At 31.9% G+C, this 18542-nt stretch overlaps 1 protein-coding gene across 1 annotated transcript; it reads right to left on the reverse strand.

The window, feature by feature from the left end:
- Positions 1 to 846: 846 nt before the first annotated feature.
- LOC127711946 (GTPase IMAP family member 4-like) lies at positions 847 to 2406 on the reverse strand. The gene is made up of 3 exons (XM_052218103.1): positions 2349 to 2406; positions 1185 to 1595; positions 847 to 1031 (listed from the first exon to the last, which is right to left on the reverse strand). The coding sequence occupies exons 1-3, from the start codon at positions 2404 to 2406 to the stop codon at positions 847 to 849; spliced, it is 654 nt and encodes a 217-aa protein (XP_052074063.1).
- Between the last annotated feature and the right edge of the window lie 16136 nt (positions 2407 to 18542).

Raw genomic sequence — 18542 nt, forward strand, 5'->3', positions numbered from 1 at the left:
TGACTTTGTCGGTTTCTCTTCGACTTATCAGTTTTAGTTATCCCTAATACCTCTTTTTTATATACACAGGGGAATGCTTTTCATACCTGTACTTATTCTTGACAAATGGAATGACATCAGTTCGTTGTGCTATACAAACTATACAAAGAGAATAACACATCCTTTATCCTTTGCATAAAAAAAAATCTTAGGTCATTGCGTTCTACATTAATATTACAAGTTGGAGTATCTCAAATTATCATGATTTATACATGTATTTATCCTGCTCGACAAATCTAATTTGATAAATATTCCAAATTTGTAACTGTAGCTTTGGTCATACGCCTTGGCTTGGTAACCAGATGGAAACTAAAGCAATTGCCAAGCACCTAATAATTTCCATGTTTACACACCTTAGTCATTATCTTATGTATCGACAATAAATTTCATACATATATAACAACACAGGAGTCAACAATGAAATAGCATTTCATAAATGCTGCTCATAATGCAATATCAATTAATACAACACAAACATAAGTTTTTTTAGAGAATGTGCACTTATACATCCATGCTATTAAACAATGAAAAATGTAAATTTACATCAACTTATATAACTCTTGAGTGAATCTTAAGGAAAAATTGCAATTTTTGCTTATTAATTCTATCTCCGGATGGACATTATATATATATATATATATATATATAGATTTATTACACGTTTTGTTCACATATTAGTTTTGTAAAGGTTCTCTTTCAGTTTCCAAACCAGCTTGCTAAACCATTGAAAAGAGCAGGAGTACATGTGGCCTGCACAGCTGTTGAGACCATGTCCTTTCCAAAATCATAAATTCCATTGCCAATTTTCTATAAAATACCGCCGTCGGCTTCCACTTCGTTTCGAACAGATGTACGGCGATCGACCGCTGTCATTCTTTCATTTTCTTTCCTCAATTCATCCATTCGTTTTTGCAGTTCTTCCTCAGCTTTCTTGTACATTTCGTCTGTATAAAATGGTTGATCATTTTCTGTGATCATTTTGTCAATTATTTCTATTAACGATTTTAGTTGTTTCGTCTTCTGATTTTTTTATGTGAGTTTATTATTGAAAACTACAAACCTGTTGTCGCATTTCTGGACGAGTTTCTGAAGAGATGGTGCTGAATCTGCAACTCTTTGTTCAATAGAATCTTCTTTATGAATACTGTCTCCATGACTGAAAATAATAACCATGTAGTTCATGAGTTTTTCGCCAAATACATTAATGAATTGCAATGCAGTCGCCTCTTCTTTTTTGGTAAAACGAACCGCGAGCGGCACAACAAAAATAATAGCATGTGGACCTGGGGAGGTTATTCCGATGCACTTAACAACTTCTTTGGTTACGTCCACGGTTTTCATACCCGTGTCAAATAATCCAGGAGTATCGACAACAATGAGATTATATTTCTTGTTTCCTAGGTCGTGAATGTTTTCACCTCGTCTGCAGTGTGTCGTAGAGGATGAACTACTTGATGCTGACGCGAAAGCCTCTTTCTGAAGGATACTATTACCTGTTTCACTTTTACCACTTCCTGTTTTCCCGATCATTACTATACGTACTTCATTTTCTATTCCTACAAGGGAACAAATGTTATGGTACAAATTCGGTTATCTAAGTTAAAAAAGTAGACCGTAGTTGTTTATAACAGTTGTGTGCAAAAACTATTTAAACTTCAATTGAATGAAGATTAATTATGCAAACTTACTTATGTTTTGAAATTTTTCATAAAAAAATATGCTTGGGTTCTCAGTGAACTTCACCCTTTATCCTTTTCGTTATTATTACAACTTTTAAAAACTTATTCAAACTGACTAAAAGTCGATAAAGTTAACTCATTTGTGAAGTCTGCTGATTCTTTGGTACATTGAATATATTCCAATAGACTTTGTTGATTTTTGTGTTTGAAAAACCGACTTTACATCTGGAAAAACTTTGTAAAATAACTTTTGTTTCATCTTATTCCTGTACAGTAAACTTATTCAAAATTATAACAGTAATAATACTATTTGGTCTGTTTAAGAATGAATGAATAGATATCAAATTGTTATTAGTATCAAATATTTGATATTCGTGGGATACCAATTTGTGTGGAGGTCAATCACGAATTTAAATGTTCAACGAGGTTCAAATGTTTATAGGGTGTTTTGCAGATCCACAAAATCCAATATTGACGAAAATATAATTTTTACCAATCTACGCATATTGGTTTTCAAAAATAAAAAAAAATGAATCCACAGTACATTGAATTAATTTTGATATAATCCATGAATAATCATAATATCTAAATGAATACGCACTGGTGAAATAATGGATAACGACAACTTACGAGCATTTAAATCAACAACAATAACTAAAAATTGAAGTAATTTCTTATGAACAGGCATTACATTAATCGATTCCGAATACAAATGCATAGAGAATGATATCATACAAATGCTAGACTTTTTGATCGACAACATCATTTTTGAGTTTAATGAACTAGTATTTCAATAGTCCATGCCAACAGTCGGTTGTCCAATGGGAACTCATTGTGCACCCTACGTGCCGACTTCCTTTTGTACTGATATAAAGCAGAAAAAATGCAAAACCTTCTCAGAAACAAACAAAAACAGAAACGCAACGTTTTTCTAATGTTCGAATTCGCTTTCAAATAAATTAATAATGTCCTATCACTCAATAACCCAAATTTCAGTTAGTGCTTGTATCACTCATATCCCAATGATATTACCAACTAAAAGGTAGGCTTTATATCTTGATCGTTTTCTCGATACTGACACATATATGAACGACTTTATACTAGAAACTTTAACTCACTTGATGATTTGAACTTTCCATTCGCCTACTTTACATTTTTCAGAAATAACGTACTCCCTGTCCCATTGTTTGACCTTTACATATCTCCATTTATACGTTAGGCGGTTGCATGTTAACACTATATGGACTTCATTTGTGGGGGTCTGCTCATAACACAAAAACTGCTCCAATAGAAGTTTTTTGGTCACCATTACCAATGTGTTGATCGATAAGATATGACTGTTTCTCAACTCATTTGCGACACATGTTTACTGTCTAAGATCTGTTTGTACAAGTATGGTCGTCTTACTTGTATTTCTTGTCCTTTTTCCGATTGTGATATTTTGACTGATTGTGATGGCTTGTGGTGCATGCATAGCAGGAGACACTTATCACATCGACGCATACGGTTTAAGTCCTTTAGATATTCATGTGATTGTCTTATTTTGTTTGTTACCCTGATTTGTTTTCTTTGTCTATTTATGGTATTTGAACATCGCCTTAATTCATTGCATGACAAGCATCGCGTTGCATACAACATTAACCTGTCGGAAAACATAAAAAAACCGTTCATCACAACTAACATAAAAAAAAACAAAGATTAAAGTAAAATCATAGTCTTTGAATGATTTCCTGTGGTCGGCAATCGATATGTAGGCTGAAAGTAAAATAACAAAAATACAAATTTCCAATGAAAATTTAAATCGGAAAATCCCGTATCAAATGGCAAAATCAAATATTTGGAGAAACAAAAATTCAAACAATTGTTTACTTTCCATTACAAATAAACAAATATTTTCATACCTGCAGAACTGCATGAGAAGGTATTTCCCATTTCTATGATTTGTTATAGTACAAGTTTGCAATTTTCTGAAATAAATGAAATATGTCAAATCAAAATACAATCTAAGATCTTTATATGACAATTGATTGGGAAGAAAAATATTTTTAGAATCAAAAATAGTTAAAAAGCAGTTAAAAGAGTTTAATGTAAACAATCATATATCAATCCTCTGTGTACAATATTGGAGAGGTCTGATACCTTAGACTTTAGAATTGAACATCTCAAGCCTTCCATCATACTTTTAAAACATAATGTCAACGTAGACGTCATATGTGTCAAGAAATATCAATGCAATGTACTGTATTTTATTGACAAACAACATAGATATATATCTATATATATATTTGCCAACTAAAAAAACTTTTATCCTGGTATGCACTATTTTTTTTACATCAAAACTAATATGAAAATAAACAATAATGGATCGGAAATTGTGTATCGTTTGTCTTTTTGTCAGTTATTTGTCATGTATAGTAGCAAATTGTTGGGTCAACTACTTCTTATATAGTTTGTTCTAATGTAAATAATTCTGTCACAATCTGTATGTGCGTGCAAAAGCAATGATCCTATGTTCCAGTGGTTCTCGTTGGTGTCAATTAGCAATTATTATTTTTAGTGTAATGGTATTAGCTTTAACAATGTCGTTTATTCTCTATTATGCATTTGTTGATATTGCTATACTTACTATACGGTATATACGTTTTAGCTTATTGCCAAAGGCCACATGGTGACATGTTGTGGTTAACAGTGATGTCTGTTCATTTATTCATTAATTCATTCATAAATGCATACATTCATAAAATCATTCATGCATTCATTCATAAAATCATTCATGCGTTCATAAATTCATCCATTCATGCATTCATTCATGCATTCGTTCATTCATTATACATATTGATAAAACGTTTTAGAACCATTTAGTGGAGCAGAATTAGTTTAAACCCTGAATCATCAGCGTTTTAAATCTTTTTGTTTTTGTTTATTTTCGTGTAGCAGAATCTTTCATTTTCTGTTTAACTATTGGCTTACAGTTACAACAATTGGAAATATATTATGCTCTAAGTCGGTCCAAGTATAAAACTGTTGTTAATTAATTAATCAAATGCTATTGACAAACGCAAAAAATACTAAACTTCAGTCTGATTGAAAAAAACATATATTATACGTTTCTTCTCTTCACTTAAATAAATCTGACAACCCTCTATTTTTTATAACAACAAGGAGATAGTTATGTTTGCTAATGAGACAACTACTCACAAGAGACAAAATGCCGTAGATAAACACTTATATGTTCAGCATGTCCATCAACGTTGAACAAAACCTATACTGTGTATAAAATCTTTAAAAGACCCCGACATGACAAAAGGTAAACATATTTAAACGAGAGAGCTAACGACCTGAAGTACAAAACAGTAAACAAAATACAAATATTATAGACAGCAACCAACGACAACTACTAGATTACAAGCTCATGTCTCGAGACAGGTACACACAGAATGTAGCCGAAATAAAGACAAAAGACATAAAGTACCGATCTAAGAGTACTCGAAGTTCATGAATGCCAAAAACAACGCCAATTACAATTAATAGATGAATCATGTTCTCCAAGACTAAACTATCAATCATTACACATCTAATGGATTAATTTTAATGATGTCATAAACGGTCTGAGAAAAATATGACATGATTCAATTCCAAAATACAAATATCGACATATTTAGGACCATAAGCGTCCATAACTGTATTACGATACATTCTTAGTTATGTTGTTTTTAATAACAACATAATACATCTTAGTACCGATAGATTCAAAAACAATATTAAAGCATCTTATGGGATCGATGAGTTTACATGTATCGCGTCTTAAGTAACGAACTCTGTAAACAACCACTATCAAAAGGACAATGTGATAGCTCGTTTTTGATAGGTTTTATACAAAAAAAAACAAAATTCCAAACCAAATCTATATAACTATGACAAAAAAGGTAAAGGTTTTAAGTAATTTATTGTAACGAAATCCCTGACTTAATGTTATGCTTTCATAACCTTTCCATCAAGCGATGCAATTTATGAAGACAACATATTTAAGAAGAGTATGATTACATGTGTAACGTCACAGTACCCATATTGCACTGAGTACCCAAATTGTACCTATTGAGCAAAAATAGCAGCGGAAATCTTGAAAGTTTTCTTTGAGACGAAACCATTTGTATTTTTATGATTTGACATTATACACGTCTTTCAACATAAGTAAATATATTCAAATATACACAAGACGTCCACAGTATATACCAATAGATGAAGTATGAACTGGAATTAGTTAAATCTACGGAAACGTCGCCATGCGACGTCAACAAGAAGTCATCTTTTAAAAATGAGCAAATACAATATGTTACAAGCATCCATTTCTTAAAAAATGAATAGTAAGCTTGGACTAATGTCAAATTCTTCTAACTGTTTGAAGAAATAAAACAAAACATTTGTTATTCGATTTTTAGGGATGTTAATTTAAGCATGGATGCAATTTGGGTACTCCTCATTAGAGAGTAATTGATGATTTGGAGGTCGGTTCAAACCCATTTTTCTAAAAAAAAAATAAATTGGTGTAACTATATAGTAAATAAGGATACATCTACAAAATAAACACAGAATGGAAACTTTGGTGTGGATCATATATAAACGTAGGTAAAGAACTGTCAAAATAGGTGCAATTTGGGTACCCTCACGTTATACATCAATAAAGGCCGTGGCATTTCCGGCCTTTTCCAATGCATGCGTAATTTCCTTTGACACATACATAAATTTGATATTAGCTTTCATTCAATTCAAAGAGTCATTCTTTATTAATAAATGACGACATTTGGTATAATTGCGAATGAGACAACTTTCCACCAAAAGGACAATATGGCGGTACCAAACATGTTTGTAAGTAAGTGTGCAACCCTACCAATAATCAGTGACAGTGTTATTATAACAAAACATTAAAGCAGACAGTAAATATCGGGAGTAAATTTGATCATCAGATCGATATAAAGTTCAAGCCAATGGCCAATTAAAAAAATCATAATTATTGAAATTAGTTTTCAATTAGTACATTTATATGGTGTAAAAACGTCAAACGCGATCGGAGGAAATCAAGACCTTGTTCAGTATGGACAGGAACACAAGCGTTAATAGTTGGATTGTAATACATGCAAAATAATGCAATAAACTGTTGAAAATTAAATCAAAATAAGTGTATAATGCATCGATAAAAACAATATTCAAAGATCCTTGCCACAATAGTAAATTGATAATCTTTAAATTTTTAGCCATATAAATAACATTGTCGTAAAATTAGAATGTGATATCCCGTCTGTGATAAGACTTTTACAGATGAGCTAGACTTTACAAAAAAACATGCACAGTTTATTTTTAGTATTTTTTATGTAATTTGTAGTTACAAATCGCTGACATAATAATTTAACTAGTTATGAATTGATTATCTTAATATTGTGTTTCATTCTACAGGTGAAGGTCGAAGGTTTTAACTGAATTTTAAAATATAACGCAATTGTCGGAGTACAGACGCTCAGGTAAAAAAAACCGCGTAATATCTGTGTGTCTTTACAAAATACAAAAGCACTTTTTTCACGTAGCACGTAGAAACTTTGATGATATGACAATAAAAACATGCAATAAAATTTTGTTTTATCCATTTCTGTGTTAATTTGTTATTATTTTTTCTGTTCTAAAGTTTAATTTTGTTGTGTTTTTCTTCTTGTTTTTTTGGGGTGACGTCTTTGCTTGTTTTAAAAATGTTTTCTGCTTGTTTATTTGTTTGGTTTTTAAAAATTTTATTAACACCTATAAATAGAAAACATAATATTTTTTCATGAGCAGTGATATAAAATATTTGTTACTTTTTTCAACCAGCATACTTTTTTCAGATGGATAGGCATTTTGTAATTACTGATATTGTTCTTCTCTATAAAACTTCAAATACCTTCGAGGTATATTTTACTATGATATAAAACGTAGAGAAATATATTGAAGACGAAACGACAGTTTTGACAACTTAGAGCTAAGACAGTTTTTTGCTTAAGGAAAGCAACTACATTTGTAATATATATAAAAAAAATAAAGTGCACCAGAAATTGTCGCCACATAAATCCTAGAAAGATAAAAAAAAACTCGGTTACGGGGACAAGCATAAACATAATATCAGAAAAGGCAAATTGAAATATTGTTACTGCTATGAAACTTTTTATGAGACTACTTTGAAAACAACTTTATTTCGAAAACTGACAAACAAGAGATATGAATGAAACGTCTTACCTTTAAACCATCTACAAGTATTCAATTTCTATAATCACGTCACGAAATAATTGTTGACATATATCTCTTCAGATGTCAGTGCCACGGTAGTTCGAAGTATCCAGCTGCGTTCGTGTTTTTTTCTAGTAATTTTATCATGCATTTTCAAGTTTGATCAAGTTTTGTTTCGAGTGCATATGATCTAAGTTGTAAACAATATAAAATTAAGGAGATGTGGTATGATTGCCAATAAGACAACTGTCGACCAAAGTTCAAATGAAGTGGATAGGCAGCCGTACGGCCTTCTACAATGAGAAAAATCCCATTACGTATAGTCGGCTATAAAAAGCCTCGACATGAAAAATATGAAACAATTCAATTGAAAAAAATCATGCCCTAATTTATAACAAAACAATGTACGAAAAAATAAACATAACAGACATGAACAAAGGACAACCATTGAAAACAGTCTCCTGACTTAAGACAGGCACATGAAAAAGTGGCGGGGTTAAACATGTTTGAAGGCACCAACCCTCCAGCTACCCTGGAACAGTGGTGTAACTGCACAACATAAGAACAAACTATAAAATCAGTTGAAAAGAGCTTAACTCATTGGATTGATGCAAAGTAGAAAAACATCTAGCAAAAACACAAACCGGACATGGCATGGATCTAATACATACTTCCTTTCTAGTAAGAGGTGATTCAGAGCTTGAACTAAAAATAGAAGATCATACAATATAAACACTTATCAAAGATACATTACTTCTGATTTGGTACGCCAAACACACTTGAATCAAAACAGTTTGAAGGTCAGTTCAAATACGAAATTCAAATTCGAAAAATCCAAAAAGTTGAATCAAATACGACTACGGCAAACTATTACTGGGGGTAGAAAACTTAGTAATTCCAATAATACAACATTGTGAAACAGCTAATTTAGGAAAATGAACAAATCAATAATATATTATGTCAGCTCAAAAGTACTGAACTGCTGAGTTCGTATTTGTGAAGATATTATCAACCACACATTATTTTGTGTTTTTAATGTTTGATTTAGTCTTGAAATGTTTTTTGATACCCTAAACACAAAATAAAGCCCTTGTATACCCATAAGAAAGCAAATGCCAAAGGAAATGCATACAAAGAATATGTATATCCTTAAATATACAGACATTATACAAAAGTTCTTGTTATTGCATTAATAATAACATTTTTTGAGAATGTCCTGTTTTTTCGAGAAGCGTCCAGGGTTTCAACGAGTGAATAAACAAAACTCCTATGTGTTAAAATGTCGTTTATTAGTGCATTTACGTTTGAAGAAATAATGTTACTAAAGTCTCAAATAACGTATTTTTCATTTCATAAAATAATTGCTTTTAATCGAATTTGGTATTGCGATTATGCTGTGTTTACACATTTCATAGAAAAAACCATCATTCATTCTTATAAATTATCGTTTGTCACATCGAATAAACGCCTCGACACCGTTTTACGTATGTTTCGATAGGTCATACATGTTTGCGCAAAGGTAAAGACGGATAAATCCAATATGTGCACAGCCATGCTCTAATTATACGTGTGCAGATGTCGATTGCGTACTGTGAATTTGCTTGATGTATACAATCTTTTTGTGAATATACAGATGTAGATGCCATACAGTAAACTTTCGTGATATGAACAATCTTTGTTTATTGTATGAAAGGGATCACATTTAAGCTGATAGTTTATTCAATTGAAGTTACAGTGCCGTCACAAAAACTCATCAAAGATACTAGGCTTATAATTTTGTGCGCCAGACGCTCACCATATACGTCCTTTGGTCTCTTGTGGAGAGCTGTCTCATTGGCAGTCGTACCACATCTTTTTATTTTATAAAGTAATGTTGTGTTTTTACGTTTTGCGAATACGTTATTGTCCTTCACAAAATTACAACTATAAAATCAAGTTGGCATTTTTTCATATTCGTATTTTCTTTACAAAAACTTGACCATTTTTGTACACCTCCAAAGTTTAAAGTTTTTAACTAAAAAAAAGGGCAAAGGAAAAGGCTGAATTCAAGTGAAATACAACGAAATTGTGCGTCACTTGTGCTCAAACCAACTGCATAGTATTTAAAACAATAAGACGAATGGTCACGAAAAGAACTATAATATTATACTTGCGAAAGAGTAGTAAAACGATCTGATTGCATATAATTTCACTCAAAAAAAACCTATATAAATCCGACACTATACCTAAATTGAGTGTTGTTATATGTTATATTTCTTTTTTTCTGTATAGTCCTATTACAAATTGACAAGATAATATCTTTTTTTTATTATATTCATCAACATAAAGATTTTTTGTATTAAACTTACTCATTAAAGATACCAGGCTTATAATTTTGTAAGTTCAAAAAAAAAGTAAAGTACATTAAGGACCCAAAATTATGAACGTTTTTACTAAAGGCAGATAGGTAATCTATTTCTGGTGTAGAAAATCTTAAGTATAAAGGATTTTTGTTTGCTTGTAGTTTATTGTAAATAAATCAGAAGGATGACACTTACAAATTGACATGATAATACCTTTTTCAATAGATTGTAGTAATAAACATTAAGATTGGTTGTGTAAAGGAGTGTCGTTTGCTTGAAGTTTTTTGTAGATACACCGAAAGATACTTAAATGCAATATAAAACATGTATTGATTAATTATATTCCTTTGAACATTTAAATGCTTACGGATTAAATTGCCTGTGTAAATTTCAAGCATGTTTTTTCTCTCTTCATAATGATGACTAGGCAGACATGAATCATACAGGAGCCTCTTAGGAAGAATGACAAAAATCTAACACTATCCCTTAACTATACGTTCCGCTATATAAATGATGTCCTCTCACTAAAGTTTGGTAAATATGTTGAACGCATCTATCCCGTCGAACCTAAAATTATGGATACAACAGATACAGTTATTTCTGCTTCATATCTTGACTTGGGCCTCGAAGTTGACAAAATTTTACGACAAAAGATATGATATTACCTTCCAAATTATGAACTTTCCATTTCAATCTAACAACATTCCAGCAGCGGCTTTATATGGAGTATATAACTTCCAGTAGATACGATATTATAGAGCTTGCATTTCATATCATGATTTTCTTGATAGAGGGTTGCTGCTTACAAGGAAGCTATTAATCGAGGAGTTCCAAGTGTTCCAAAATTTTACGGACGCCATCCCGAGTTGGTTAACTGTTATGGAATATCTGTATCACAGCTGACGACAGATATATTTCAGTTAGTTATCTTAACCATAATCCTAAACTTTTTACCTTAACATGTGGAGCAGGATCTGTTTACTCTTCAAGAGCACCTGATATCCCTCCCTGCTTTTGATGGGATTCGTGTTGCACAGTCTTTAGTTTTCTATGTTGTGTTTTTTATACTGTTGTTTGCCTTTTGATCGGTTTTTGTTTTTACTATGGCCTTGTCATTTTGATTTCGAGTTTGAATATTCATTTGGTATATATTGCCATATATTCTCTTCTAAGAAACAGAAAACCAACCGCCGTTCAATTTTCCAGAGGAAACAAATAAGTTTGTGAATAGCAAATGCGTCTATAATCATGTGAGAAATTAAGTGCTGGTTGAATATGCAAGTAAGACGAGGGAAACTTTTAGAATTCTTTAATAACGTAATACAATTTAGATGTTTACAGTTTCTCTAATGCTGTATATATATGACCCGATTTATGACACACATAAAAAAACATAATAGACAGCGACCAAAGACATACCACTGCATTAGAGGCTCTTTACTTTGGACAGGCACATCAAAGGTCGGGGTTAAACATGTTTAGGATGTCTCAACCGTTCCATAATCTAGTAAGTTGTGTAACTGCACAAAATAAGAAAATTGTTAAATTCCCGACTCATCAGATCAACAGGAAGCTAAAGAAAACCCACAAAAGACAAAAGACACAAAGTACAAATCCAAACTGACAACTTTTTTAACCATCACAAAGTTGTTTTTCTTCAAGAACATGATAAAAGGGGAGTAACCCATTTTTGATTTATTATGATCAATAGTTGGTTGGATGCACTATACAGAAAGGACAGTTATAAAGTACATCCAAAAATATTATGTAGCAACATTCATGTAAAGAGGTCATTATCGACATATAATGCAAGTTTATCTTCCCCGATTTTTTATTAGCCTGATCAATTCGTGACTCAACCAAAGTCCAAATTATATTTGTGTATTCTTCTCTCTCATGTGCAGTGTCATAAAGTCTATACATATTTACTGACTAACATTGAATTAAAGGCAGTAATTTGATATAATTCTTTAAACAAAATTAAAGGGAACAAAACGTTACAGGTTGATCACTTTATCTGTGATAAATGACTATCGATAATGATAGTTGACCATCTAAATTTTCTATTTATAAAAACAACAAATTATATATCATGGCCTGTTTTTGTTTTAACCTATTTATTTATTTAACGACAAAATATAAAATATCAAAACTGAATGTGGAATAAGCAGAGCATTTATGGATATTAATTTGGAATAATAGTGTACTATTGGATGATGAGCATATATATAAAGATCTTATCTGAGGTGAAATTGAAAATATTGAAAAATACCCCAAAAAAATAAAAATACAGATCCATTTGTGTACTTGCAGTTACTGAAAGCTAGTAAATTGAACTATGTTATGACGTCACAGCTATATTTATAATGACATCATATATCGTAAAATACTGTTTTTTTGTACTTCCTCAATTTTGTTGTATAATATGCACAAATGAAAAATTTAAATTATAACTTGAAAAGTTAGCCCAAATAAGAAACTTGTTGCAACATGTTCTTTCAATTCTGAACTCTTTCTTTTCCGTGAAATGTACGAAGATTACATTTGATTTCTTTATGCCTAAGATTTGTTAATAAAATATGTAACACTTATCTTTCATTGCATCAACTTTGTGGATCACAGTGACTTATAATGTGTACCTATTAAAAGCTGATGTTTCTATCAAATTCAAACAATAAATGGACTGTATTCACTCAAACAATTCGATCCATGGAATATGATTCTCCATAAGAAAATCATGTAGAAAAGTTAATTGCATTATATGTCATCTGCATTCAAAATTTTTAATCTTAAAGAAAGAAGTGCAAAGGAAAGCTGGTGTTTTTCCCCATTTATCTAGCAAGTTTCAGTAATTTTATGTTATAAGCTCATATTGCTTGGCATAATCTGATTCTTTAACCCGGTGCTGTTATTAGAGTTGATTTCATTCTACCAATTCATAGATCAAAGTTTAATTTTTTTTAAATAGTTTTCATGAAACGATTTAAAAATAGATGCATCATATTCAACTTTCTGTTACTTTAACAATTTTTCATAAATGAACAAATGGTCTAGTACAGGCAATACTTTGTGCACATATATCGTACAAAACAAGAATAACGAAAACACCGAACTCCAAGGCAAGTTCAAAAAGTGGAAGCCCATAAAACTGACAAAATCAAACGCTATCAATCAATGGAAAAAGTAAAAACTACTGTCAAATTCCTGACTTGGTACAGACAATTCCCGAAGAAAATGGTGGGTTAAGCCTGGTTTTATAACTAGCATAACATCCCACTTGTGTGAAAGTTGTTTACAGTTCCGTTATATTGACTAACTTGAGGGAGCAACCCGAACAGAAATAATAAGTTAATGTGACAATAATAGGATCCAGCAGCCAAAGCATAAACACACCACAGACATACAACAAAACTGACTAAAAAATTCAAACAAACATACAAATTAATCTCACAAAAACGCCAATTAAAAAGGTGTAAACTTGACATTCTAATGCAATCACAACAATCCAGTAAAAGTCTGAAATGGCCTATAACTGTACTCGACTGTACTGATTTTTACTCGACCAGTCTGAATTGGTCTGAATTTTACTTAATATTACTTGACCCAGTCTTAACCATACTCGACTGTACTGATTTGTACTAGACCCTCATCTTTGCTATTGAAAATAGTCTCAAGTATTACTCGACCAGTCTGAAACAGTCTTAACCCAATCTCGACCTGTACTCGACCAATACTTGACCAGCTCTCAACCTATTTTTTCAGTCTGAACCGTACTCGACCAAAGGTCTGAACAATACTCGACCAGTTCGAACCATACTTGACCAAATAACCTCTACTTTTTATAATTTTGATTGTTAAAATGACTTTTTGACTGACATGACAACAGCCACAATAAAATAAAGATATATATAAAAACAGATTTTACATCCTTACATGATTCTCTTAGATTTATCAAATCGAGATAGTTAAATTATTTTAAAGTCTGAGTCTTGTTAAATAAAAAGACTTTCTTATACCTGAAAACCACACCTATACCGTGGGTAATAAAACCTTATTAAGGTTGTTTATGTTTGGCATGTGTTGTTTTTTTTTAAACAAAACTTGATTTTCCTAAATTCCTAAATAAAAACTACTTAGGTTCATGGTTACATACAATAATGATGTAACAACAGCCAACAAAATCACTGACATTGTTTAATCTTATATCAGAAATATACGGAAGCGTATATCGGTCACGCGTTATTAGTAATTTCGACGAAAACTTATTTTATGAGAATTAATGCCTTATAAGATGATAATATAGGACTATTATACAACGATTATGTCATTATTAATTATAATGTTGCGTTAGTTTTCTTTGGGTGTTACTTTATAATATTAAAAACAATTTAATTAAACTGTCGATATTATTATAATTGTAAACCCGTATTATTTTATGAGAATTAATGCTTTATAAGATGATAATATAGGACTATTATATAACGATTATGTCATTATTAATTATAATGTTGCTTTAGTTTTCTTTGGGTATTACTTTATAATATTAAAACCAATTTAATTAAACTGTCGATATTATTATAATTCTAAATTTGTGTTATTTTGTGAGGATTAATGCTTTATAAGATGATAATATAGGACTATTATGTAACGGTTATGCCATTATTAATTATAATGTTGCTTTAGTTTTCTTTGGGTGTAACTTTATAATATTAAAACCAATTTAATTAAACTGTCGATATTATTATAATTCTAAACTCGTGTTATTTTATGAGAATTAATGCTTTATAAGATGATAACATAGGACTATTATATAACGATTATGTCATTATTAATTATAATGTTGCTTTAGTTTTCTTTGTGTGTTACTTTATAATATTAAAACCAATTTAATTAAACTATCGATATTAATATAAATGTAAACTTGTGTTATTTTATGAGAATTAATGCTTTATAAGATGATTATATAGGACTATTATATAACGATTATACGGAATATATTTATTTCCCACGAAGTTCATTCTCACCATCATTCTATATGCTACACATGGAAGAAATGGGAGATGTAAGTGTCATTGCTCCGCCCGATGATAAACTGTGAATGAACATTGTTCTTGTATACTATTCACAGCGGTTCTAGAAACCGGGGGGGGGGGGGGGGGGGGGGGGGGGGGGGGGGGGGGTGTTACTTTTAACATAATACGCAAATTGCAGAAAACATAGGGCCTACCAAAATTGTTCATAGATTTTTTTTTCAGACTCCAATTTTATACATATAGTCTAATAAAATAATATATATAATAAAACTCATGGAATAGACACTCGAATATATTGGAAAAAACTCACCCTCATTTATCGCACATCCCCGTATATTTTATATATAAGGAGTCCCGCTAACATGTTTAACCCCGCCACATTATGTATGTATGTGCCTGTCCCAAGTCAGGAGTGTGTAATTTAGTGGTTGTCGTTTGTTGCTGTGTTACATATTTGTTTTTCGTTCATTTTTTGTACATTAATTAGGCCGTTAGTTTTCTCGTTTGAATTGTTTTACATTTGTCATTTCGGGGCCTTTTATAGCTGACTATGCGGTATGGGCTTTGCTCATTGTTGAAGGCCGTACGGTGACCTATAATTGTTAATTTCTGTGTCATTTGGTCTCTTCTGAAGAGTTGTCTCATTGGCAATTACACCACATCTTTTTTTATGTTATAGACTGACAAATGTTGCGATTTTGAGTTCCTTGCACTGGAAACTCTAATAGTTTGGATCTATTGATAATAACAAAAATCATGTTACATACATGAACATAAAAACATACTAAGCCATGAACCAGTTTGTCAAGATCGGTAATTTAAACACACTATATTGTGGAATTTTGTGGATGTCAAAGACAGACAAATAAAGGACACTGCACGTAAAACGAAAATTAAAAAACGGTCAGGATGTTGAACGATGTACGTTGAACTTCAAATAAACTATAAACAATGGTTTTATATATACATGCATGTATGTATGCCTAGAAATTCCGTCGTTTGTAGGACTACCGCATTAGAAAAGGTGTCGAGGAAGAATCTTTGGCATTCTGTTTCGGTACACTAGATTATTGTGGTGTCTTAACTTACCGCATCCCCCTCGGGATTTCATGTTTTAAGCTCGGGATTTCGGGATCCGTGAGGACCCCTCCGATCCCCCCTCAAATATCCAACTAAAGACATCTCGGTCAAGAAATCCTAAACATGGACCTGGCAAATAAAATGATGCAGAAACTCATGTTTATGATATTTTTTTGACAAAATTGTCAAGAATTTTTTTAGCATAAAACGTAGTCCAAATAATTGTGACGTCTTGCAAGGCTTTTTTAAATATTTTTTATGACGCCTTCCGACAACGTTTTTTTCGTAATTTTTTGTAATCTTTTACAAATATCTTTTCCGCTGAAACTACTAGGCCAAGTTCATTATAGATAGAGATAACTGTAAACAGCAAGAATGTTCAGTCAAGTAAGATCTACAAACAAGTCACCATCACCAAAACAGAGAATTTTGTCTTGAATTCTTTTATTGTCTTTATGTTGAAGATTGTCCTTTGTTTAATATGCACTGCAGCACATAGACCAAGGTGAGCGACACAGGCTCTTTAGAACCTCTAGTTCTTTCTTATTTTGGTCCTCATTGTTTTGTGGATCCCAATAGCAGATTTTGGATGTTGCTAGTGGAGGGGTTATCAATTTGTGAGCTTTGATCACGGTACATCTAGTTTGACTTATTATTATTGGCTATTTAAGACGCATCATTTTTATACGACCGCAAACAAATTTTTGCGTTGTACAATGCTATGATGTCATCGTCGTCCGAAGACACAATTGGTTTCCGGACAATAACTTTAGTTTAAGTGAATGGATCTCTGAGAAATTTTACCAGAAAGTCCAATACCACAAAAGGAAGGTTGGGATTGATTTTGGGGGTTATGGTACCATCAATTTAGGAATTAGGGGCCAAAAAGGGGCAAAAAACGCATTTTTGTAGTTTCTGGACAATAACTTGTGTGTAAGTGTATGGATCTCTCTGAAATTGTACCTCAAGGTTCCATATCACAAAGGAAAGGCTGGGATTGAGTTTGGGGTAATTGCCCAAAACGTTCAGGAATAAGGCGCAAAAAAGGGGCCAAAAACAAGCATTTTTCTAGTTTCCAGACAATAACTTGTGTTTTAGTGTATGGATCTCTCTAAAATTGTACTACAAGGTTCCAAACAACAAAGGGAAGGCTTGGATTGAGTTTGGGGGTAATTACTTTAGGGGGGGGGGGTTCAAAAAGTTTGGCGGGGGGGGGGATTTTCCTTTTTCAATTTTTTTTTTAGGGTTCATATTTTTTTTGTTGAAAATTTTTGAAATTTCAAATAATTGCACAGTATTGCGCAATAGCAAGAAATCTTCAATTGCACAGTATTGCGCAACAACATAGTATTGAGCAATAGCACAGTATTGCACAATAGCAAGACATCTTCAATTGAAAATAAAAACAAATCTTTTAACCAATTTCGATGGAATAAATTTAAAGTCTTTAATTCTTGGGGGTTCTAACCTTGTATTACATTTTGGATATTGGTCTACATTGAGGTCAAAAGGGTCCAAAATTAAATTGTGTTTGATTTCATTAAAAACTGAATTATTGCGGCAGTATGATATGCTGAATCTTATTGTGCATTTAAATTTTTTTTTTAGGCCCTGTTTCCGGTTTGAAGGGTCCAAAATTAAACTTGATTTCAACTAAAATTTTGGGGTTTGTTTTATGGTGAATCTAACCATGTTGTAAGATTTTGGATATCAGACCATTCTAGGTAAATTAAATGTCCCATTTCAAAATTTTAAGATCTTTAACCACATTTATTTTGTGTCAGAAACCTATATTATGTCAAAAATTTTATCACAATCCAAATTCAGACAGTATCAAGCTTGAATATTGTGTCCAAACTTGCCCTCTGCGGTCGTATCAGGCTGCGCTCAGCGAAGCATTTCATTCTAGTTTTCCCTCAATTGTGGGAATGGGCGTATCATGCCTTCATGTGCAGCTGTTTCTCATATTTGGACACAAAGCGGTGCGGATCACTTTACTCCATGGTCCTTTGTGTCCAAATGCAAAATTGACCAATCAAATAGTTAAGATTAATTGGTTTCTTCGCATTCTTTGCTGTAAACTTGAATTGGTTCCCTTTGTCCAAGTATCCGGCATAATT

Source organism: Mytilus californianus, unplaced genomic scaffold (genome assembly GCF_021869535.1).
Source record: "Mytilus californianus isolate M0D057914Y unplaced genomic scaffold, xbMytCali1.0.p SCAF_8, whole genome shotgun sequence".
NCBI classification, from domain to species: domain Eukaryota; kingdom Metazoa; phylum Mollusca; class Bivalvia; order Mytilida; family Mytilidae; genus Mytilus; species Mytilus californianus.

Bases quoted from the DNA above. Each gene is read 5' to 3' on its own strand.
- LOC127711946 (XM_052218103.1), bottom strand. From the start codon at position 2,406: ATGCCTGTTCATAAGAAATTACTTCAATTTTTAGTTATTGTTGTTGAT. The intron at 1,596-2,348 runs GTAAGTTGTCGT...GTTCCCTTGTAG, and splicing joins TGTTGTTGATTTAAATGCTC to GAATAGAAAATGAAGTACGT. The intron at 1,032-1,184 runs GTATTCATAAAG...AATCGTTAATAG, and splicing joins TATTTTCAGTCATGGAGACA to AAATAATTGACAAAATGATC.